Source organism: Cryptotermes secundus, unplaced genomic scaffold (assembly GCF_002891405.2).
Source record: "Cryptotermes secundus unplaced genomic scaffold, Csec_1.0 scaffold419, whole genome shotgun sequence".
NCBI lineage: Eukaryota > Metazoa > Arthropoda > Insecta > Blattodea > Kalotermitidae > Cryptotermes > Cryptotermes secundus.
The window spans coordinates 272,830-292,495 of NW_019738877.1; the positions used below are offsets into that span (position 1 = coordinate 272,830).

The 19,666-nt window shown below is 37.0% G+C and overlaps 1 protein-coding gene across 5 annotated transcripts in view; it reads left to right on the forward strand.

The window, feature by feature from the left end:
- Nucleotides 1-19,666, forward strand: part of LOC111871175 (phosphatidylinositol 3,4,5-trisphosphate 3-phosphatase and dual-specificity protein phosphatase PTEN) — a 73,105-nt gene that overhangs the window by 14,754 nt on the left and 38,685 nt on the right. For 4 of the 5 annotated variants that reach the window (XR_004513741.1, XM_023864072.2, XM_023864074.2 and 1 more), the window contains exons 9-10: nt 2,312-2,432; nt 5,135-5,315. Coding sequence is in view for 4 of the 5 variants with exons in the window: in XM_023864072.2 (XP_023719840.1) it covers nt 2,312-2,432; nt 5,135-5,315 (302 nt within the window). In the remaining variant the exon portion in view is untranslated. Of the gene's footprint in view, nt 1-2,311; nt 2,433-5,134; nt 5,316-5,683; nt 9,836-19,666 lie in introns of those variants that run through there. The other variant, XM_023864070.2, reaches the window with a different exon arrangement.

The window sequence follows — 19,666 nt, forward strand, 5'->3', positions numbered from 1 at the left end:
AGCCATAAACCCAACTTTCATCACCAGTGACAACCTTCGAAAGAAAGTTTGGATCCTCTTGAAGCTGTTGCTGAAGTTCCCTGCAGACTTCCAAGCGATGCTGCTTCTGTTCATTTTGCAGCAGTTGTGGCACAAACTTCGCCGCAGTCCTCCTCATGTTCAGTTCCTCTGACAAAATTTGTTGACATGTACCATAACTTAGTCCCAAGGTGTTACAGAGGTCTTGGATGGTCAGTCTACGATCTTGCAGAATCAGATCCCTAACTTTCGCCACATTTTCTGCTGTTTTGCCCATTGACGGCTGTCCCGAACGATCGTCATCATCAGTCAATGTTTGGCCATTTTTAAAACGCTTATACCAGTTGTAAGTTTGTGTCTGGCCTAAACTGTTTTCACCAAAAGCTTGCTTCAACATTTGGTGCGTTTCTGCAGTGGTTTTCCCAAGTTTGAAACAAAACTTTACAGAGACACGCTGCTCTCTCAGGTCAGCCATCGCAAAACCGCAAACTCACGGAAACACAACAATGGAAATACATTCACCAACAATGAACCCAACCACTCAACTCAACGCCGCTTGCCACACTGGTTCAAGAAGGATGTGTGAGGAGACACCTAGCAATATTTCGATGTACTCATAACCATTCGCGCGCAAAATTCAAATTTTGGAAAATTTTGGATTGCCCCACGTACATATATGTCTTTGTAAGTTCACCTTGCTTCACGATTAGAACAATTAAGCCTTTCTTGTCCCAAGAATCACTGAAGATGGTATATTATTCCTATTTTCCCTCTTATCATGATTTATGGGCTAATATTTTAAGGAAATTCTTATTATAGCAATATAATTTTTAGACTACAAAAAAGAATTATTAGATTTATGGTGAGGATTTGAGATAGAAATTCATGTAGAGAATATTTTAGAGAATTAAAAATATTACCACTATAGTCTCAGTATATATATATTCACTTTCATTGTTTGCGATCAATAATAAACATTATTTTAAAGTAAATTCTGAGATACATAATATTAATACTAAAACCAAATCTGATTTGTATCATCCACCATCTCATTTGTCAGTATATCAGAAGGGAACATATTATACTGGTATTAAGGTGTTAACAGTTTACCTGTTCCAATATAGGATTTATTTCATAATACAAAATTGTTTAAATTGACCTTGAAAAATTGTTTTTACTTCCATTTGTTTTGTACATTATACAAATATTTTAAAGAAGAATTAAATCTTTTACAATGCTGTTTATATAGTACATTGTATAAATTAATTTATTATAGTCTGATATATGTTTATATATTTAAGCTATGATCTCAATAAGGTGATACTGTCAAGTTCATGAGTCCTTTATGCTTGTTAAATTCTTGAATTATATATAATTAATGTTTCTTTGTGAATGTAGTTGTAAGGTGACTAGTTCTGTGTTTAGAACTAATGTATGCATGTGTGACATGTTCTGTATCTGATGACTTTGGTAGCCAGTAAGGATCTATGGAATTAAAATAAAGATCCAGATACAGATATAGAATGTGTTGGACATCCTTGGAATTACTGGTTCTTACCCTTTCTTCACACATATGGCAAGTCTGCATCCAACTTCACTGTTGTTATATTCTTTACATAAGTGATATTTTGTCAAAATTCTGTTTATACTTTTTTAAGTTTGTTATCTAACAATACTGTCAGTATTGAGACTCTCTGCTGTTAGTGATAGGATTATCATCATCAACAGGGTCTGGGTATGCATGTCCATTTTGAATAAAAATGTTTTGTTTGGTGCATGCTTTCGAAAAAATAATTCAGTTTTCTCAATGTTTATGTTCAAATGTATGTTAGCAGAGTTGGTAGTAGGTACAAATAGGAGCAGAAATGGCAGCAGTGAGTAGTGGCAGTGGGACACATGCTTGACTCAGTATTGCAGTGTCTGCCTTACCCAAAGAAAGTTCGTAGCATACATGTAGATAGTACTGCTTAGTGCATATTGTTAATCTGTCAAGTTTAGTATCTTTGTATAAATGTAACTTTCTTTCCAGTTCAAAAATGTTTCAAGCTTGTAGCATTTCTGTTCAGAGCTATAATATGGAAGAGAGAATCTTAGTAAAATAAGTGCATTGTGGCCAAGTATGATGTTGATAACAATAACAATTTTCCATAAATGTACATTCAGTCCAGCACGAGCTCTCAGATAGTTGATACAGTATTTGTGCATTGTTTGGCAATCAGTCAAAATAGATAAATAAGTAAATAAATATATTCGTGTTCCTTTGATGTCTATGAAGAGCTAATGTTTCATGCAGGACGGGTTCCCTTGCATCACTGGAGCCAAACATGAAGATGTTGGTGCTACAGCTCGATAAATGGGGACTTGATGATGCCCATAAAGATAAACAGAATAAAATATACACCTCTGATTTTAAGGTAAGTTAGCTGGAAGTTATGTTCATCTGAAATTTTAATGTTGAACTCCTAACACAGGAATTGACTTTGGTCCTCAGATCTTATGTAATCGTCATAATGCATTGTATTTTAGTAAACAGATTATGTAGAAGAGAAAGAAAGAACCATTGACTAGAGCAGAAAGTAGGGCATTAGAAAGCAAAGGCTATCGTATACAGTGTAACCTTGATATTATAAGAATTCATAAAATTCCTAAAAATGCTCATAATGGATATCCTTAATATCTGAAATTTTTTTAAATACATAACTACAAATGTGTCCCCTAACTTCTGGTTAAGAACAGTAGAGCGTTGTACCAAGGTTTAAATAATAACATAGGTATGACAATATTTCTTCTTTGGAGTGAGTAACATGGTGATTTGAACATAACAGAGAGTAATTCAGCACTCGTATTCTTGTTAGAATTATCTGAAATGAGAATTCCTCAGCTGCTGGTACTATACTTCTATGATTACTGTGAACATCATTCTGCAGGGAGTCGTTTTAAGATGCAAAGAGGTTATTCATAAATGTCTTACATACAAAATTGTAGTTCATATTTTAAAGAAGATGAAAGTTGCAGAGTATGTATTTTATCAGAAGATACAGTATTGAAGAATTATAGATGGCAGAATCATCAGGTGTCTTTAAAGGGTCTTATGTTGAAATGACCTGGTTCATTTGTGCCCTCAAGAAAACCATCTTGCTGACTGGCATTATCACTTTGACAAAACAGTGCACATCATTTATAGTGAAGGAATGCAGAATCTTAAAATACACTGAGCTTTTATAGTGGCTTGCTTTATAGGAATTGTTATTACTCAGAGGCACAATGGTTTAAATTTTTTATTCATATTTATTTTCATGTATGACATATTCAGTGTATAATTTGAAGCTTGCATGGCAGGTATATGCAGTGAAGTCTTGAACTACTAGCCATTTGAAGATGGAGTTAAGGTACAGTATTTTGGAGACCTCAGTTATCAGGTGTTGATGTGAGGATTGATGCTGCTGCATATTGTTTTTATAACCAAGGGGCATGCTGTCAAGAGTCCAGACTGTGTTCCCATCATGCACCACTGTGCAGTGTCAGGCAGTCAGTCTTAATGATCCATGTTACTTAACCTCAACAGCGTGGCATGGTGCTATTTTTGATCTACACTACCCACATCTACATACTTCAGCAAGGGAGGACCATCAGAATATGTCATAATGAAGGACGGATTACAGCAGGAATGACAGGGTGTCCAGATTGTGAGGACTGTGTGATTCCGCACACTGTTCCTCTCAGCAGCCTGCACTAGGATAAGGATAAGGGTTGTGAGGCCTGACACTGTTCATTGTTCTCCTAGGGATTTACGCTGGCTTAAAGAATGTGCTCTTTGAGAATGAATACAGTCTTTCTCAGAGAGGCAAATTGTATGACCCTGCTACTGTTGGCCTGTTAGCTGGAACCTTAACTGTCATCTATCAAGATCATAGTCTTTAGTAAGTGTTAGTGTATGTCCCACAGTATAAACATGGACATGCATTCCTTAAAATAAATAGTTCAAAAATCTCTCTTCTGTTCTTTAACAAAATTTCAGTCTCTTGAAAAGATTGTTTGATGCCAGTGTGAGAATTATTTGAATAACCTTTGTTTTTTACATTTCCCCACAGATACAAGTTAACAAGAATTTATGTCTGGGAGACCTTGCAGGCTGCAGTCTGCTACATACCTCTTTTTGTCTGTCTTGAATGAAACATTAACGGAATACTTAACTGTGTGTCTTGTAGAACCATCTTGCATAACATAGGCGTGCCTTTTGTTCTTCCATGATACTCTCACAAAGGGCCAAAGAATGTCAGTTACATACCACTCTGAATTAATAGTCTGTTCAAGAAATGTGGGTCTTGCTGTTCATGTAGCAGTAATGGCACACCACTCCAGTCTTTTGATTGTGAAGAGGCACTCCAAAAGTCTCAGATTAACACTGATCTAGTACCCACTGTTCTGATTATCAGTGTACCCACTAATATGGAAACAAGTTTTGTCAGTGAAAGAATCTAAATTTTGGGTCAAGGAGACCATTATGCACAGCCTGCAAAATCCAGTTACAAAAATATTCTCCTATAATCAGTGGGGCATATGGTAATGTAGTTGGTTGAGGCCTTAAGGGGAAGACTGCACAGTGTATGTTACTCATCACATCAACTTGAAATGGTGATAGAGAAAGTCTCCAAAACACTAGACACTAACCCCAGCCTCACACAACTAGTCACCCAAGAAGTCATAATGTATTGGATACACTGTAAATTCTAAAGGATTTTGACAGTGGTGTATAACACTCAGAATTACTGGGTTTTGGGCTTTGTCCATTGTGCGGTATTGTAGAACTGAGGTTAGCTATTTCTAAGTGCCCCAACTGAGTAGGTGTTCTCCCCCCCCCCACTTGAGGAGGAAAACATCCATTTTCCAAAATGTTGTGTTTTCTAGTTTGTAGAATACCAGATGATGGACAAAGTCCAAAAACCCAGTAAATTTGGATACAGTGTGTTTCCAATTATTGCACCCTTTACATTTCTGTTTAATAAGTGGATCAAATTTTATGTAAGAACTGTAATTACATTAGACAAAGTAAATGGTAGTGTGCCAGTTTAACTCTGTTTTCCATGGGTTTGGAGTAATTGTGTGGTTTCCTCAGGTGAGTTTGTTCCTTCACCGAGTTCCCACAGAGTTGGGTTCAGGTACACCAATGGAGCAGTGCTGGTCATGTGCCAGGCAGTCCACCAAGTGCCAGGACACGCCAAGTGGGTCATCAGGGAATGATTCAAGTCAGTCTGATACAGCCGAAGAGGAGGAAGAAGAGGATGGTTGGGAATCAGGTGAGTTACTTGAACTGTTCTCTGTATATGCTATAGTCTTCATCCAGTGGTTCTCAGAAGGTAAAGATTTAATTTTATCTGTGTGTTATTTGAAACTGGAATTCTTGTTTCCTGTGTAACTGTAATTTAAGTTAGAGTTATTGTTAGTTGCATGCTGTGAATTCTTCAGACAGGATTCCTAATTTTTATTTAGGGTTACTGATTTCTGAAACAGTAAATCTGAGATCATATAACGAATTCTTGAGAACCACTGTTGTATTCAAATATAGATTAGTTAAATGTTCTCCCAGAGACCTAATTATATACATTGAGGGATGCAGGGTTCTGACTGTAGTATTTTCTTCTCTTCATCTCACGCATGCACCCAGTGGATTCTGCAGAGCGAAGGGTGGGCAGATACCGTCTCCTGTCCGATCCTGACTTCAGGCATTCAGGCCAACTCTTTCAGTCGTGATGTCAACGGGGATGGGGTTTTGGGTTTACTGTAATGGGTTGCAAGGGTCCTGACTGAAGTATTGGTAATGGGAGGGAGCACCAGTAGAGTCAAGCCTTCTCCAAATTTTCATTTCTGTTTTTACAATATTGTACATTGGGATCAAGGATGAAGAACAAGAAGTTCTTAAATTTAGCAAACTGTTGTGGAGAACGGAAAATGATTACATACTAGTTGTCCAAGCAGGGATGTGCATGTCCCTGTTAAAATTTTTGGCAGATCTCCATTCTGTCATAATACTGACAGTATTGAGAAGAAAGGGTGTGAGAGCAGGAATGACATGCAGGCTACAAATTCTGGCTCTCTACAGAGCAGTGACTTTCAGAAGAGAGTTTATAAGTTATAGCGCTAAGTACATCTTTGTGTTCCCTTGGTGGAAACTAAGGCCATGTTTCATTCAGACACTCGTGTACCATTTTGGAAACACTAAAGGTTTTGAATTTCTCATTTGTTTTTCATTGAGTATCGTAAGAAAACAGGTTTTCTGTGTTGTAATCTCGTGTAGAATAGCTGTTTATATTTATTTTTCATCTTGTTAACTTAGATTTATTTAATGGCTGTGCATAACGGAAAAGACAATTTCTTTTATAACAGCTGTACTAGTTCTGTGGTTTGTAACTTGTAGGTAATAGGATGAAGGTTGACTAGTATTGAATTATAGGTTAGATTCCTTCTGGTTAATGAGCTCTGTCAACAATCTGACAGAGTAATGAGACACGGTTAAAGAGAATTCTTCTGAAGAAATCAGTTGTGATGATAAAGTAAAAATTTGAATTGGAGACAGAGATGGTCCCCAGAACATCAGGTTTTTACTCTGTTCTTTATTGATGCTGTTGGTTGCCCAACAAGAATTCATTACATTTAGTCACCATGAAAACTTTTATATGAAGCAGACAGTTACATAAATCACGTTTACAGTTCATAAGTTTGGTAGTTCTCATATCTGATTGGAATATGGTTCTGTATGCTTAATATGAATGATTGGAAATAGATGTGCATAGAGGTTTGATTATGTGGGTCACTGCCTTTAGCACCAAATATTACGTAGATATGATAGTAGTTTCTCTTTATTGATTACAGTGTTTTGTGTGCATATTATCTCTTTTTTCATATTCTTTTTTGTACTTCAAGACATGCTTTTGATGTTTATTGAAATTCATAAGACAGTTTATTAAATTATCTTGCATAATTTAAATGCACTGCTGACAGTGTCTTTGTAGAAGGACAGATATCTCCCCCATATTCCTTCTCTAAAAGTGCCATAACCTGTGCGTTTCTAAAATTAGTTTTATTTTTGTATTTTATCCTTGGCCGAGTGACATTTATTAGTGTATGAATTACTGTCACCATAAATTTTAATCTAAGATAAGATCTGTACCAAAGAATTGAATAATTTTATAAAATCATGGCATAGGCCTGTTGTAAGGTCAGAAATGAAAAAGTATTTATCATGTGTAATCTACAAATATTATTTATGTTGCTTTTATATTTTTTTAATTTTTAAATGCTCATACACATGTCTTTTTTTTTCATGTCAATGTAAAAATTGTGTAGCCTGTTAGTACTGAATAAATTATGTGTTAAAAACAACATGCACACAATTTGAACCAGTTCCGTGTTTTCAAATTAAACTTCAAATTATGTTTTATTTTACAAAGTCAGTAGCTTTTGGAATTGGCAGGGTAGTGTTGACATCATTGTAATGGCAGTATGTGCTTCAGTTTGTGGTTGTTACATTAAGCCCATTTTGTGTTGACAAGGGATTGAACCAAAGCATTAAAGGTCAGTTCCAAGAAATCATTAGGTATGTTCAATCAATGTTTGTAGTTACCAGCTACAATTACAGCTTTGTTAGGTCCAGAGTTACAGGAAGGAAATAGCGGTAATAGACTACCAGCATACGTACAGTAGAGAATCATTTTGATAAGATTCATATAAGAACTCTATTCTACATACAAATTTATTATTACAACTAAATGTTGAACTGCCTCTACTCCAGTTGCAGGAAGTAGCAGTCCGTAGAGAGATATTTTATTTTTCATCATAATACTATCGGTCTTCCATGACATTGATGACTTCATGGCAGTAACAAACTATTGTACCAGTATGCCACACTTAGATGTCAGGAAATTTAAAATAGCAGAATTTACTCAGAAATTCTATGTGTGATGGGGAAAGGTTTCGATAGATACTTTCATTTTGATGATGGACTGGATTATCTAAGGCTTGTATGGACAAACAGTATAGTTTCATGGAAGTGGTGAATAAAATCATGCCAAGATATGAGGGGTCAGAATATGTATCATGGTAAAATTCTGCGTAGATCATTCTGGAAGTATTGATATATGGGTAAATCCTGGAACTTACCAAAACTTAGTAGACAGTATTAGGGAATGGTTTATCCCAAGATCATATGTAATCATATGTACTTCTCAGCATTACTACGGCTATGTAAGCTACATTCCATATACCTTCTTCAGTCCTGACTTATGTGGCCGAGGTTTATTCCACGTTTTGTAGTAAATGAATGGGTAAAGTCACAGGTTTTGGACAGGATAGGTGGGTTTTGTTTCCTGACTAGAATGTTCAGGTTTTTCTCTTCTTGCCACTTCAGGAATGGCTTAATCTGACCTGTCTCCTTTACATTGGGTATTATAAGCTCATTTCCCAAGGGAAAAGGCTGCTGAAACACGAATTCAGCAGTTCCATTCAATTAGTGATGAGGTTTAGAATGCATGGAGCTTTGTCTCCATATGCCCTAGTGTCTTGATACTGAAATACAGGGAAGTGCACTGTCAGAAATAGTTGTAAAGAATTAATCCATGGAATATTGTATTAGAATCTGTAATGTGTTAGTGTAGTAATCCTGATTTTGAAAGGCATCCTCATTCATTTGAATTAGCACCACAGAATAAACAGCAACTATTTGAATACTCATTGTGTTCCCCAATTTATGTTTGTTAGTAATGGTGTAAATATATATATATATATATATTTTATATAAATCTGTGCAGGAGTAGAATGTTGTTCTTCAAGGTAATAACATGCAAACTGAATAATAATAGCAGTTTGGGACCACTGCTGTAGATTTAAAATATTTAACCCTCTCAATGACAAACCAACTGTTACAGGCTATGTAAGAATTTCCAGGCTGTTTCGTGAAAAATTAGTAACACCTCTATGCCCAAGATAAGAAACAAAAAGGTTTGAAAATCACATACTTTGCATGTTTGTGCTATCTCTTAACATGTGTTATATTGTGCCTGTACATATTTGAAATACAATACAAAAAAAATGTTATTATCAAGCAGATTAGAGTGTGACAGACTTGTTGGAACCTGCCTTATCAACCCAGTGATTTTACTGGCAGGAAAGTGGTGGAAAAAGTGAAGCACTAGGTGCGTTAATGAAACCCAAAGGCTTTAAGTTAGATTTTATGACAATGACATGTCATCGCTTTGATTTGGCATTTAACATAATTTAATGATGCAGTATGTTGAGCTACATGGTATACAGAAGGCAGGTCAGTTTTAAATTCCCTAAGCTGATTATGAATAGCCTGTTTTTGCTGGTGGTTCCATTCCTTGTCTGAGAGGCTTTCACAGTTTGTGAATTAATCTGTAGTTGTTATCAGAATATTTGGAGGTGTGTGACAGTGCATAATTTGGTGTAATATAGATTAGTTAATGGATGATAGACCTTGGGCTCAGAACTGTGAACTATGGAAATAAATTGATATGTAAATTAATCTTGTGTGTGCGCGCGAGTGTGTGTGTGTGTGTATATGAACGCACACATTTGTGTGTCTGTCGGTATTGTTTGATGTTGTGTATAATGTGTAGTATCTAAAATAATGAAAAAATGAAAATCACCCCCAAAAAATCTTTTCATATTTGTCCACTTACTGCAAGAAAACTATTTACTACTACCACTCTATTACAGTTATTATTAAACTTATTTCTTTGTAAAAGTACTGTATTTCATTATTTTGAGAAAGAAAAGCATTAAACATGATTTTAAATTGTAATTGAAAACCCTTTTCGACTCTTCATGCGACCTACATATCCTTTTTTTCTCTATACCAAATATTCTTGAATATGTTGTCTATTAATGTTACTGCATAAATGGGCAAGTACAAAATGTGACGTGCATATGGATGGGAATACAAGTACCACATTGAATCAGACATGAAGTAATATTTATTCATGAAGTTGCAGAGTACAAATATATTGAAAAAATGTATTGCATAAATAACTATATGAGTAGAGAAGCCAGTAGTCACTTCTCAGTTCCTATCTTTCATGGTGCATGAAGGTCCATTTCTGTGTTCATAAGAGTCTGCCACTGGACTCTATCCTGATTCAGAAAATCTGTTCAAGCTCAGTGTTGGGTAACAGGCCCCCACCCAACCCCAAGTTGGAGGGCCACCCTTTTGCAGCTGTCCACAATTACTTATTCTTTGTATTCACAGCTGCCCACAATATATGGAGCCATATCCTCCATCTGCAATCTGAGGACATTGCCTTGGTGACATGGGATCCAAATGGCAGTTCATATATAGAAATTTTAAAATACTGCATGTAGTCCATTATGTTGAGAGGATTACTTGCAGTATTTCAGAATTATACAACACTTATATAACACTTCTTCATATACTGGACATTTCCCACTTACTGCAATGTAAATGATTTTGAGGGTTTTTGAAATAATTAATGCACAGGTGAATCAAATTTGGTCTATATGCAGCACAAGTCTTCCAACAAGAAAATATTTAATTAGAAAATAGTTCAAATCATAACTTCAATCCATTGAAGAACATTGTTGATGTTAGAGGTTGTAGGATCAGTTTAGTACATACAGTGCATGTACCCAAGTAATTTAAGAGATCAAGAAGTAAATTAGAAATTTAGAAAGCAAATTTCAAATTGGACTTGCATCTGAATTGAAAATTTTATGTTTGATATTAGGGGCTCATCATTTGGTTACTGAATATGTAATGAGAAGAATATCACTGATCTCCATTTAGTGCCACTGTTAAGAATATTTATTTCCTTTGCCTAACTGTAAAATTCATTTTCATGCTGTGACGCTTAGACTGTACCTTTTACTGCATTGGACAGATGGATAAAAGCTAGACAGTAGCAGTGCAGGTGCATGCATTCTGTGTGTACATACGTGCCCACAGAAGGATACAATGGATCTTCAGGAAGCTTCTGCACTTTTTATTTTACATCTGTATTTTATTGATGATTACACAAACAAAATTCTTCAGTTTTGTACATAATCCCCCCTGTTTTTAACACATTTTTTCCAGCATCCTGCCAGCTTCTTAATGTCAGCATAATAGAAAGCCTTTGGTTGCACATAGCCACTGATGCACCAAGCTCTTTAGATCCTCATCACATCAAAATCTTTAAGCGGTCAAAAAAGGTGAAAATCAGGTGGCACCAAATCTGGACTGTGAGCTGGATGTTCCATGACTTCCCAGATCAATTTCCTGAAGGTTTTTTGGGGGCCGCAGTAAGGGAATGGGCATTGTCGTGCAAAAACAGGATGCCCTCTTACAGTCTCCCTCCACTTTTTGAGCGGGTTGCAGTCTTCAGCCCTCTCTGAAGCATGTCATAATAGGTTGTGCTTGTAACAGTTGTTCCACGCTCCTTGTAGATCTCAAGAATAAACCCCTGAGAATCCCAGAAGATGGTCAACATCAGGTTGCGTGCCAGTGGTTGTGTTTTGAATTTTTGCAATAGGAGATGACAGATGTTTCCATTGCAAGCTCTTCCACTTGGTTTCTGGTTGATAGTGGTAAACCCAGGTTTCATCACCTGTGATGATTGGTTTCAGGAAGTTGTCACGTTCACGATAACAAGCCAAGTGACAGGAACAAATATCTAAGCATGTGCGCTTATGTTCATCTGTCAGTTCCTTAGGTACCCACCTGGCACATGCTTTATGGGACTGAAGGTTATCATGCACTACAGAATAGGCAGACCCAATGTTAATATTCAGTTGTTTTGCAGTTTTTTTTTTTACCGCCACTCTTCTTTGTTGAAGAATCAGTTTCGTAGCTCTTCATTCTGTGCAGTTGTCACTGTGTTTGGACGACCCAAGCACTCTGCATCCGTCCCGCTCGTACAGCCATTTTTAAACGTTTCAATCCACTCGTACTCAACTCTGCAAGAGAGAATGTTGTCCCTCATACTGATCACACGTGCTGATGGATTTGTCTGCCTGTACACCTTCTGCCCCTTNNNAACTAGTTATATATGACACCCTACAATACCCACCCCCACCCCTCCTGTTCTTTCCATTGCCTTCGAAAATGCAAAAGTGGGGAAGCTTTTTGAAAATTCATTGTATATAATTGTTATTCACTGTGAAATGTCTGCACACTGTAAAGTTAAAATGTAGCAAGCACTGATTATATATATATACACACAGGGTGTCCCAGGAGTTTGGTGCCATACTTCAGGAGCATACTGAGGGTTCCCTATAGAATAATTTGAAATCGGAACCCATGTCCACAAACGTAAAATAGCAGCGCTAGGGCGGCATTTAAGATCATTTCGTCTAAACTTGGCGCCTCAATGTCGAACTGCATTGCATAGAGGAACAGCCATCCACCAGCACTCGTGCCATTGCCAAGATTGTGGGGACATCAAAATCAAGTGTTTGGAGGATCCTGCATGACCAACAACTTTATCCGTATCATCCAACACGATATCACAACGTAGGTCCACCTGACTTCGTACCACGAGTTCAATTTTGTCAGTGGATAGTGAACCAGTGTTTACATCAGCCCAACTTCCTGAATCACGTGTTATACACAGTTTACAAGGGATGGCTGGTTCAGCTGTCAAAACAGCCATGTTTGGGCTGACAAAAACCCCAACGTTACTGTAGTTGGTTACCACCAGGTGCAATTTTCTGTCAATGTCTGGGTGGGCATCATTGGCAATCACTTGACTGGGCCTTTCCTCCTACCACCGCGACTCAATAGGCCCTTTTACAAGGTGTTCCTGGAATGTATCCTTCGAACTGATTGTGAGGAGGCAAATGTGAATACAGCATGATGGAGTGCCGGCAGACTTCAGCATTGTATCACGAGACTACCTGGATAATGCTTTTCATGGTCGTTGGATAGGAAGAGGAGGCCCAGTGCCTTGGCCACCCCGATCCCCAGACTTGACACCTCTGGACTATTTCATGTGGGGCCATGTGAAAAGCCTGATCTGTGACACGCCTGTGGATAATGAATTCGAGCTGTTGGCCAGAATACTTGTTGCATGTGACATGATCTGTGAGACACCTGGAATATTTGAAAGGGTGGCCCAGATTTTTTTTCGTAGACGTAATACATGCATTGAAAATGGAGGGCGCCAATTCCAACATCCACTCTAGCAGGTGAGTCTTAAGAGTTTGGAGGGGGTAATATGCCTGTGCATGCTCTTCGAATTTGAGGCTCCAGCTTTAAACAAAATGTTATTAAATGCCACCCTAGTGCTGCTATTTTATGTTCGCGGACATTGAATTGAAATTGAATTTATTTACGTTCTATAAATCCTAAGCAGGTTAGTACCTTTGGATACAGAACAAGTCAAAAGGTTACATACATAAGTACAGGCAATTTTAGCTTAAAAATTAATATAACTTAATTTTACATCATTCTCTATTTACATTGAAGTATTCATCTAAAGAGTAGAAGGAATGAGCATGTAGATAATTCTTTAACTCTGATTTAAACTTTTTAGTATCATTGCCCAAGTTTTTAATACTTTGTGGCAGATTGTTGAACACTTTTATGCCAGTAAAGTAGACTCCTTTTTGATATACTGATAAAGTTGATGAGGGTAGGTGGAAGTTATATTTTTGTCTAGTATTCATGTTATAGACATCAGAATTTAATTTGAATTTATCTTTGTTGTAAACAACAAATAAGAGAAGCGATAATATGTATTGCGATTGAAGAGGTAGAATTTTTAATTTCTTAAATAATTCTCTACATGAATCTCTACTTCTACATCCTGTAATGATTCTAATTATATTCTTTTGTATTTTAAAAATTATTACACTATGTGAAGAGTTCCCCCAAAATATTAATCCATAGTTCATAATAGAATGAAAGTAGGCATGGTAAACCATCTTCAATGTTTCCTGTGACATAAAAGGCTTAATTGATCTCATCGCATAGCAAGCTGCATTTAATTTAGGTATAATTTGTTCAATATGTATTTTCCAAGACAGTGTACTGTCTACATGTATTCCAAGGAATTTTGTATCAAGTACTTTACAGATTAATTTGTTGGCATAACTGATGTCCAGATCAATTTGGTGGTTGTTTTTAGTTGTGAATGATATGTAATGGGTTTTATCAAAATTTAATGAGAGTAAATTGGCTTCGAACCATCTGTTTAAGGCTTCAAATACAATATTTATGTCATTTTTAAAGTTTTCAAATTTAGAGTTCTTAAATATTATACTAGTGTCATCTGCATATAGAATTGGTTTAGATTTATTGTTGATGGTTTTAGATAGATCATTTATGTAGAGAAGAAAAAGTAAGGGACCTAAAATTGATCCTTGTGGAACACCGTGCTTTATAATTCCCCAGTTTGAAAATGCATTATGACTGGAGTTTTTATTATTTATTTCAACTCTTTGATACCTGTTTTTGAGGTATGATTTGATCCATTCATTAGCTTTGCCAGTTATTCCATAGAAATTTAATTTCGATAGTAAGATATCATGATTAACACAATCGAAAGCTTTTGCTAGATCACAGAAAATCCCTCCCACAATTAATCTGTCATTGAGAGCACTTAAAATATCGTTAGTTAGTTCATAGGTTGCTTTTTCTGTTGTTAGGTCTTTCCTAAATCCAAATTGCTCTTTGACTAATATGTTGTTAGAATTTAAGTGTTCAAGTAGTCTATTATACATAACTTTTTCAAAGACTTTTGAGAATGAAGTCAATATGGATATTGGTCTGTAATTAGAGATGCATTTTCTCTCTCCTTTTTTAAAAAGTGGTTTCATTACAGCGTATTTTAAGCGTTGAGGAAAAGTACCTGATGATAAAGATTTATTACATAGATGATTCAAGGGTGAACTGATGTAAACAGAGCTTGCTTTAAGTAATTTGGTAGAGATTTCATCATATCCATGTGAATTTTTGGGCTTAAGGGATTTAATAATGTTTTCAATTTCCTTCCTTGTTGAGAATTTGAGATTTATATTTGGAAATGAATTGTTAAAGGCACGTGACAGATAGTATATTGGATTATTATTATTATTATTATTATTATTGGAATATGTTTTCTCAGCTAATGAAAGGAAATATTCATTAAATGCACTTGCGATAGCTTGTGGATTGTTAGTGGACTTCCCTTCAATATTCAAACTTTGTACGTCTTCATTAACAGATTTCTTTCCTGATTCAACTTTCACAATATCCCAGGTGGTTTTAATTTTATTGTTTGATTTTAGAATTTGGCTGTTATAGTTATTCTGTTTGGCTTCTTTAATGACTTTTGACAAAATTTTACAGTACATTTTGTAGTGACTTTTTAGTCTTAGATCATTACTGTCCCTACTGGCCAAATATAGTTGTCTTTTGTGTTTACATGAAGTTTTTATTCCAATTGTTATCCAGGTGGATTTGTTTTTATTTTCATTTTTGACTATTTTTAAGGGAAAGCTTGAATAAAAGATCCTCAAGTATGTGTTCAGAAAGCAATTAAATTTAGAATCAATATTATTGCTGTCAAATACATTGTCCCATGATTCATTACTTAATTTTGTGACAAAATCTGCCATCGTATGCTTGTTGATTTTCCTTACTGTTTTATATTGTTGATTACTGGGCTGAAGGTCAATAATATTTATTTCTATGAGTTGAGCATCATGATCGGATAAGCCATTTATAAAGGGTCCTACAGTATAGTCTCTTAATTTTGAGTTATCAATGAATATATTATCTATCGCTGAACTAGAATTATTTTGAACTCTTGTGGGAAAGTTACATGGGTTCCTATTTCAAAGTTGCTCTACAGGGAACCCTCCGTACGCTCCTGAAGTATGGCACCAAACAACTGGGCACTCTGTATATATATGTACATGTACATACCTGTTATTTTTAAGTATGTTTGTGTGGTAGCTTGAAAACCTTCTGGGACAGAAGCAGATGTGTGACATTATGGCAGGCAGACTGCAGCCTGCTTGTGCATGACCAGACATACTATATTCTACAGCAGTGAAACTGCTGAGTCACTGTTACACTAGCAGGCAGCAGAGAGGAGCAGGGTGCATAGAAGGTTTTGAATGGTGAAGTCAGTCACTTCAAGTTTGCAGAATAATATAAAAATTTTTACTGGAGTTGGGAATACTGGCAGTAGAAATACTGCAGGTACTTTGAACAGTGTGTGTGGCAGTCAGTTCCATCAAGTAGTAGAAAACATCAAATTGTGCCAGCCATTGGGAAGACTGGCAGTAGAAATACTACAGATACTTTGAACAGTGTGTGGCAGTCAGTTCCATCAGGTAGTAGAATAACATCAAATGGTGCCAGCAGTTGGGAAGACTGGAAGAGAAATGCTGCAGGAGCTTTGCACATTGTATGGCAATCAGACATTTCCCTCAAGTAGCAGAGCATCATCAATTTTACCAGCAGCTGGGGAAATTTTCAACAAAACTGCTGCAGGTACTTTGGCTAGCATATGGCAAACAGTTTCCTGTTCTGGGGGTTGGGTGCCTGGAGTGGCATCACATGTTCAAGTATGGCTGTGAAATTATGCCAGCCATACATGTAATAAGTAAATTTAACTGTTTGAATGAAGAGAATGGATTGTAGCAAGTGGCATGTGGTACATGTGACTAGTCAAATAGCAGTAATGGGCAGACTGTCAGATTAGCTTATGTTTAATAATAAATATAATAGTACATACACAGAATTCAGAAGGCTGTTGGGTGAATAAGACCGCCTCTGTGGTCTAGTGGTCAGTTCCTGGCTACAGATACAGAGATCCCGGATTTGATTCCTGGCGCTACCTGATTTTCTGGGAAGTAGTGTGTCTGGAACAGGGCCCACTCAGCTTCTTGAGGATAATTGAGGAGCTATTTCAAGGAAATAGTGGCTCTGGTCAAGAAAACCGAGATTAACGGCCATGGGGATCCATTACGTTGACCACACGACACCCTCTATCCACTAAAGTTGGCACTAACTTCACTGAAAAGCGGTGGTCGCTCGGACAGTATAGTTCGCTTGCGGACTACAGGCCACGGATTTGGGTGAATAAATAATAATTAGTGATTTTAAAAAATATTTCATTTTGTAGCAGGCATATCTTTCTTGTCTTAATTTTTTCTGGTGAGGGAACTGGATTCTTCTCAGTTTTATTTGTGTACAAACATGAAATTAAGGAAATGTGAAGAAATATCGATATTTCTGCTATTATAATTTTCATCTGCATCATCACAGCTGTTAGACTGCAATAAGAGCTTTCTTGTTTCATTCCTTCTAAAGAACAGTACAGTGGCATTACTTATTGAAGGTAACTTCATGACACTGTCTAGGATTGTAACAGACTGAAGATGTGAAAGCGGTATAAGTACGTACAGTGGTGCATGCTCTGTTGTTTGTTTCTTTCTTCTGTATGAATGTAAATTTTGTTGATTTCTGTTTTGCAGATGTTGATCTGTTTTGTCTGTTGCATGTGATTACAGCCAGCAATGTAGAGAACAAGAGAGTTCATTAAACAACCTTTGAATGCCTGAGTCAGGGTGAAGAGCCATTAAAACATGTTTTAAAGGTGCTGATATCAGTTTACTAAAAGACAGGCCAATTGTGGTTGTGCTATTAATAATGAAGTAATGGTGTGTGCATTGTGTATTGTGATTTGAGTCAAGGTGAAGAGCCATTAAAACATGTTTGAAAGGTGCTGATGTCAGTTTACTAAAAGACAGGCCTATTGTGGTTGTGTTATTTAATGTTGAAGTATTGGTGTGTGCATTGTGTAATCTGATTTATGCTTGTAAATTGATAGAAGGTGCACAGTGCATCAGAAGTATTAATTTGTTTGTAATTCACAGGTTTTATTGGAGAAAATTATTATATTGAGGAGTAGTGGAAATGCTTCTGCAGTTTAGCTTCAGTGTGTAAATATGGTGCCACAAAAATGATGCATGTGGTCAGTGGGTTATTCATTATTGGTCCAGAGAAGTAAAGCATGCCTTAAATTTGTCAACTGCTATCTCAAAATATCTGGAAAAATGGCTAATGTGCCAAAATTAAATATTCTGGCAAGGCAGTGATATTATTGATTTAATGTGTTTCTTGCCATATGATATATTCTCTGTGTGCCTGTGTGAAGAATATTCATCATTACCAATACCTTCTACTTTACAAGTCAGATTATATGGCCTTGGAACTGTGATCAAAAGGGTTAGACTGTTTAGAGAAGGTTAAAATGAGTCCGATGTATGATGTAGCTCCTGGGACTTTCTCGGTGCCAGTAAGGACCAAGTACAGGAACACCTACTTTCCTTGAAATTCTTAAATCTGAATTTTTAGTTAACGATCTAGTGGAGTAAGTATGTTGAAACTCAGTGGGCATTCTCTTCTTTCAAATCATAATCTTCCACTGCATTTCTTCCTTTCCTTTTTAATTTTATACCCTTTTCCTTCCCTTCCTTCTGTATTAAAGTAGTGAATCAAGTTACATCATCTTTCTTATGCCATAGCATTAAGCATAGAGCTTGCTCCTGTGTAAGTATGAGAATATTACATAGAGTATGCGCCAAAAGACTCAGTACTGAAACTCGCTCATCTTGAATGCGCATGTGCATTTGTTGACGGCACATAGCTCCAGTAGTGAAAAGGAAGTTTTGTTGTGCAGTTGTTGTTGGAAATGGGTCTCTCGACGGAGGAAAAGGTATTCGTAGTTGAGTATTATTTCCGCTCATACGGAAGTGGTTGCCAGACCTTGGTTTTGAGCAGCCGGATGTTATCGTCCAGAAACCGCTACATAGTACACGTGTGACGATATGGTGTGCCGTCTCAGCATACAGGATATTAGGCCCTAATTTCATTGAGGATGAGGAAACCAATGCTCTTACCATCACCCAAGGATGCTACAAGGACATGGCGATCGGACCATTTCTTCAGGATTTGAGAAGGTTCTCTCGTACAAGGGGCCTTCACATGAACAGACCATGGTATCAACAGGATGTCTTCATTTCAGTACTGTGTATTTTGGCGCATACTGTCAGTTAATAAATTGTATCCTGAATAAAGCAGTCTTCTGGGATTTGGCACCGTGTATATGTGGTGTTAACCGACGTTTCGGAGGACGTATCGCCTCCATCTTCAGGGTAGAAGAAAAAATATATAAGAAATCTGCAAGCAAAGAGACCGTGAGAACCGGTAAAAGCAGACTGGAAAATACACAGCTATATGTGAGAGCAGTGAGGAAGAAGGGGGAAGGACAAGTATACAAGTGAAAGCAGTAGTGTGGGAGGGGTAGGGGAAGGGAGCTGGGGCAAGCAGGGTTTTTGTGTAGGGGAGGGAATGGCAGGGTTGAAGGCTGGGCACCACCTGTGAGCTGAGGGGTGGGGGTTGTTATGTTGGTTGGTCATGGCCTGTGTGGCCTGGATCTGGCGTCATATCCCGGTGGGGGTTTTTTAAGAGAACAGATGAGAGGTTTCCAAGACTTGCTGAGACAAAACCCCCCTCTCTGTTCATATTTCCTGGATGCAGTTCAATCTCAATAGCCTCCCTAATAATGCGATCCATATAGCGGGTCTTGGTGGCGAGGATGGAGGTATTCTGAAGCTGAATTCGGTGTCCCAGATCAATGCTGTG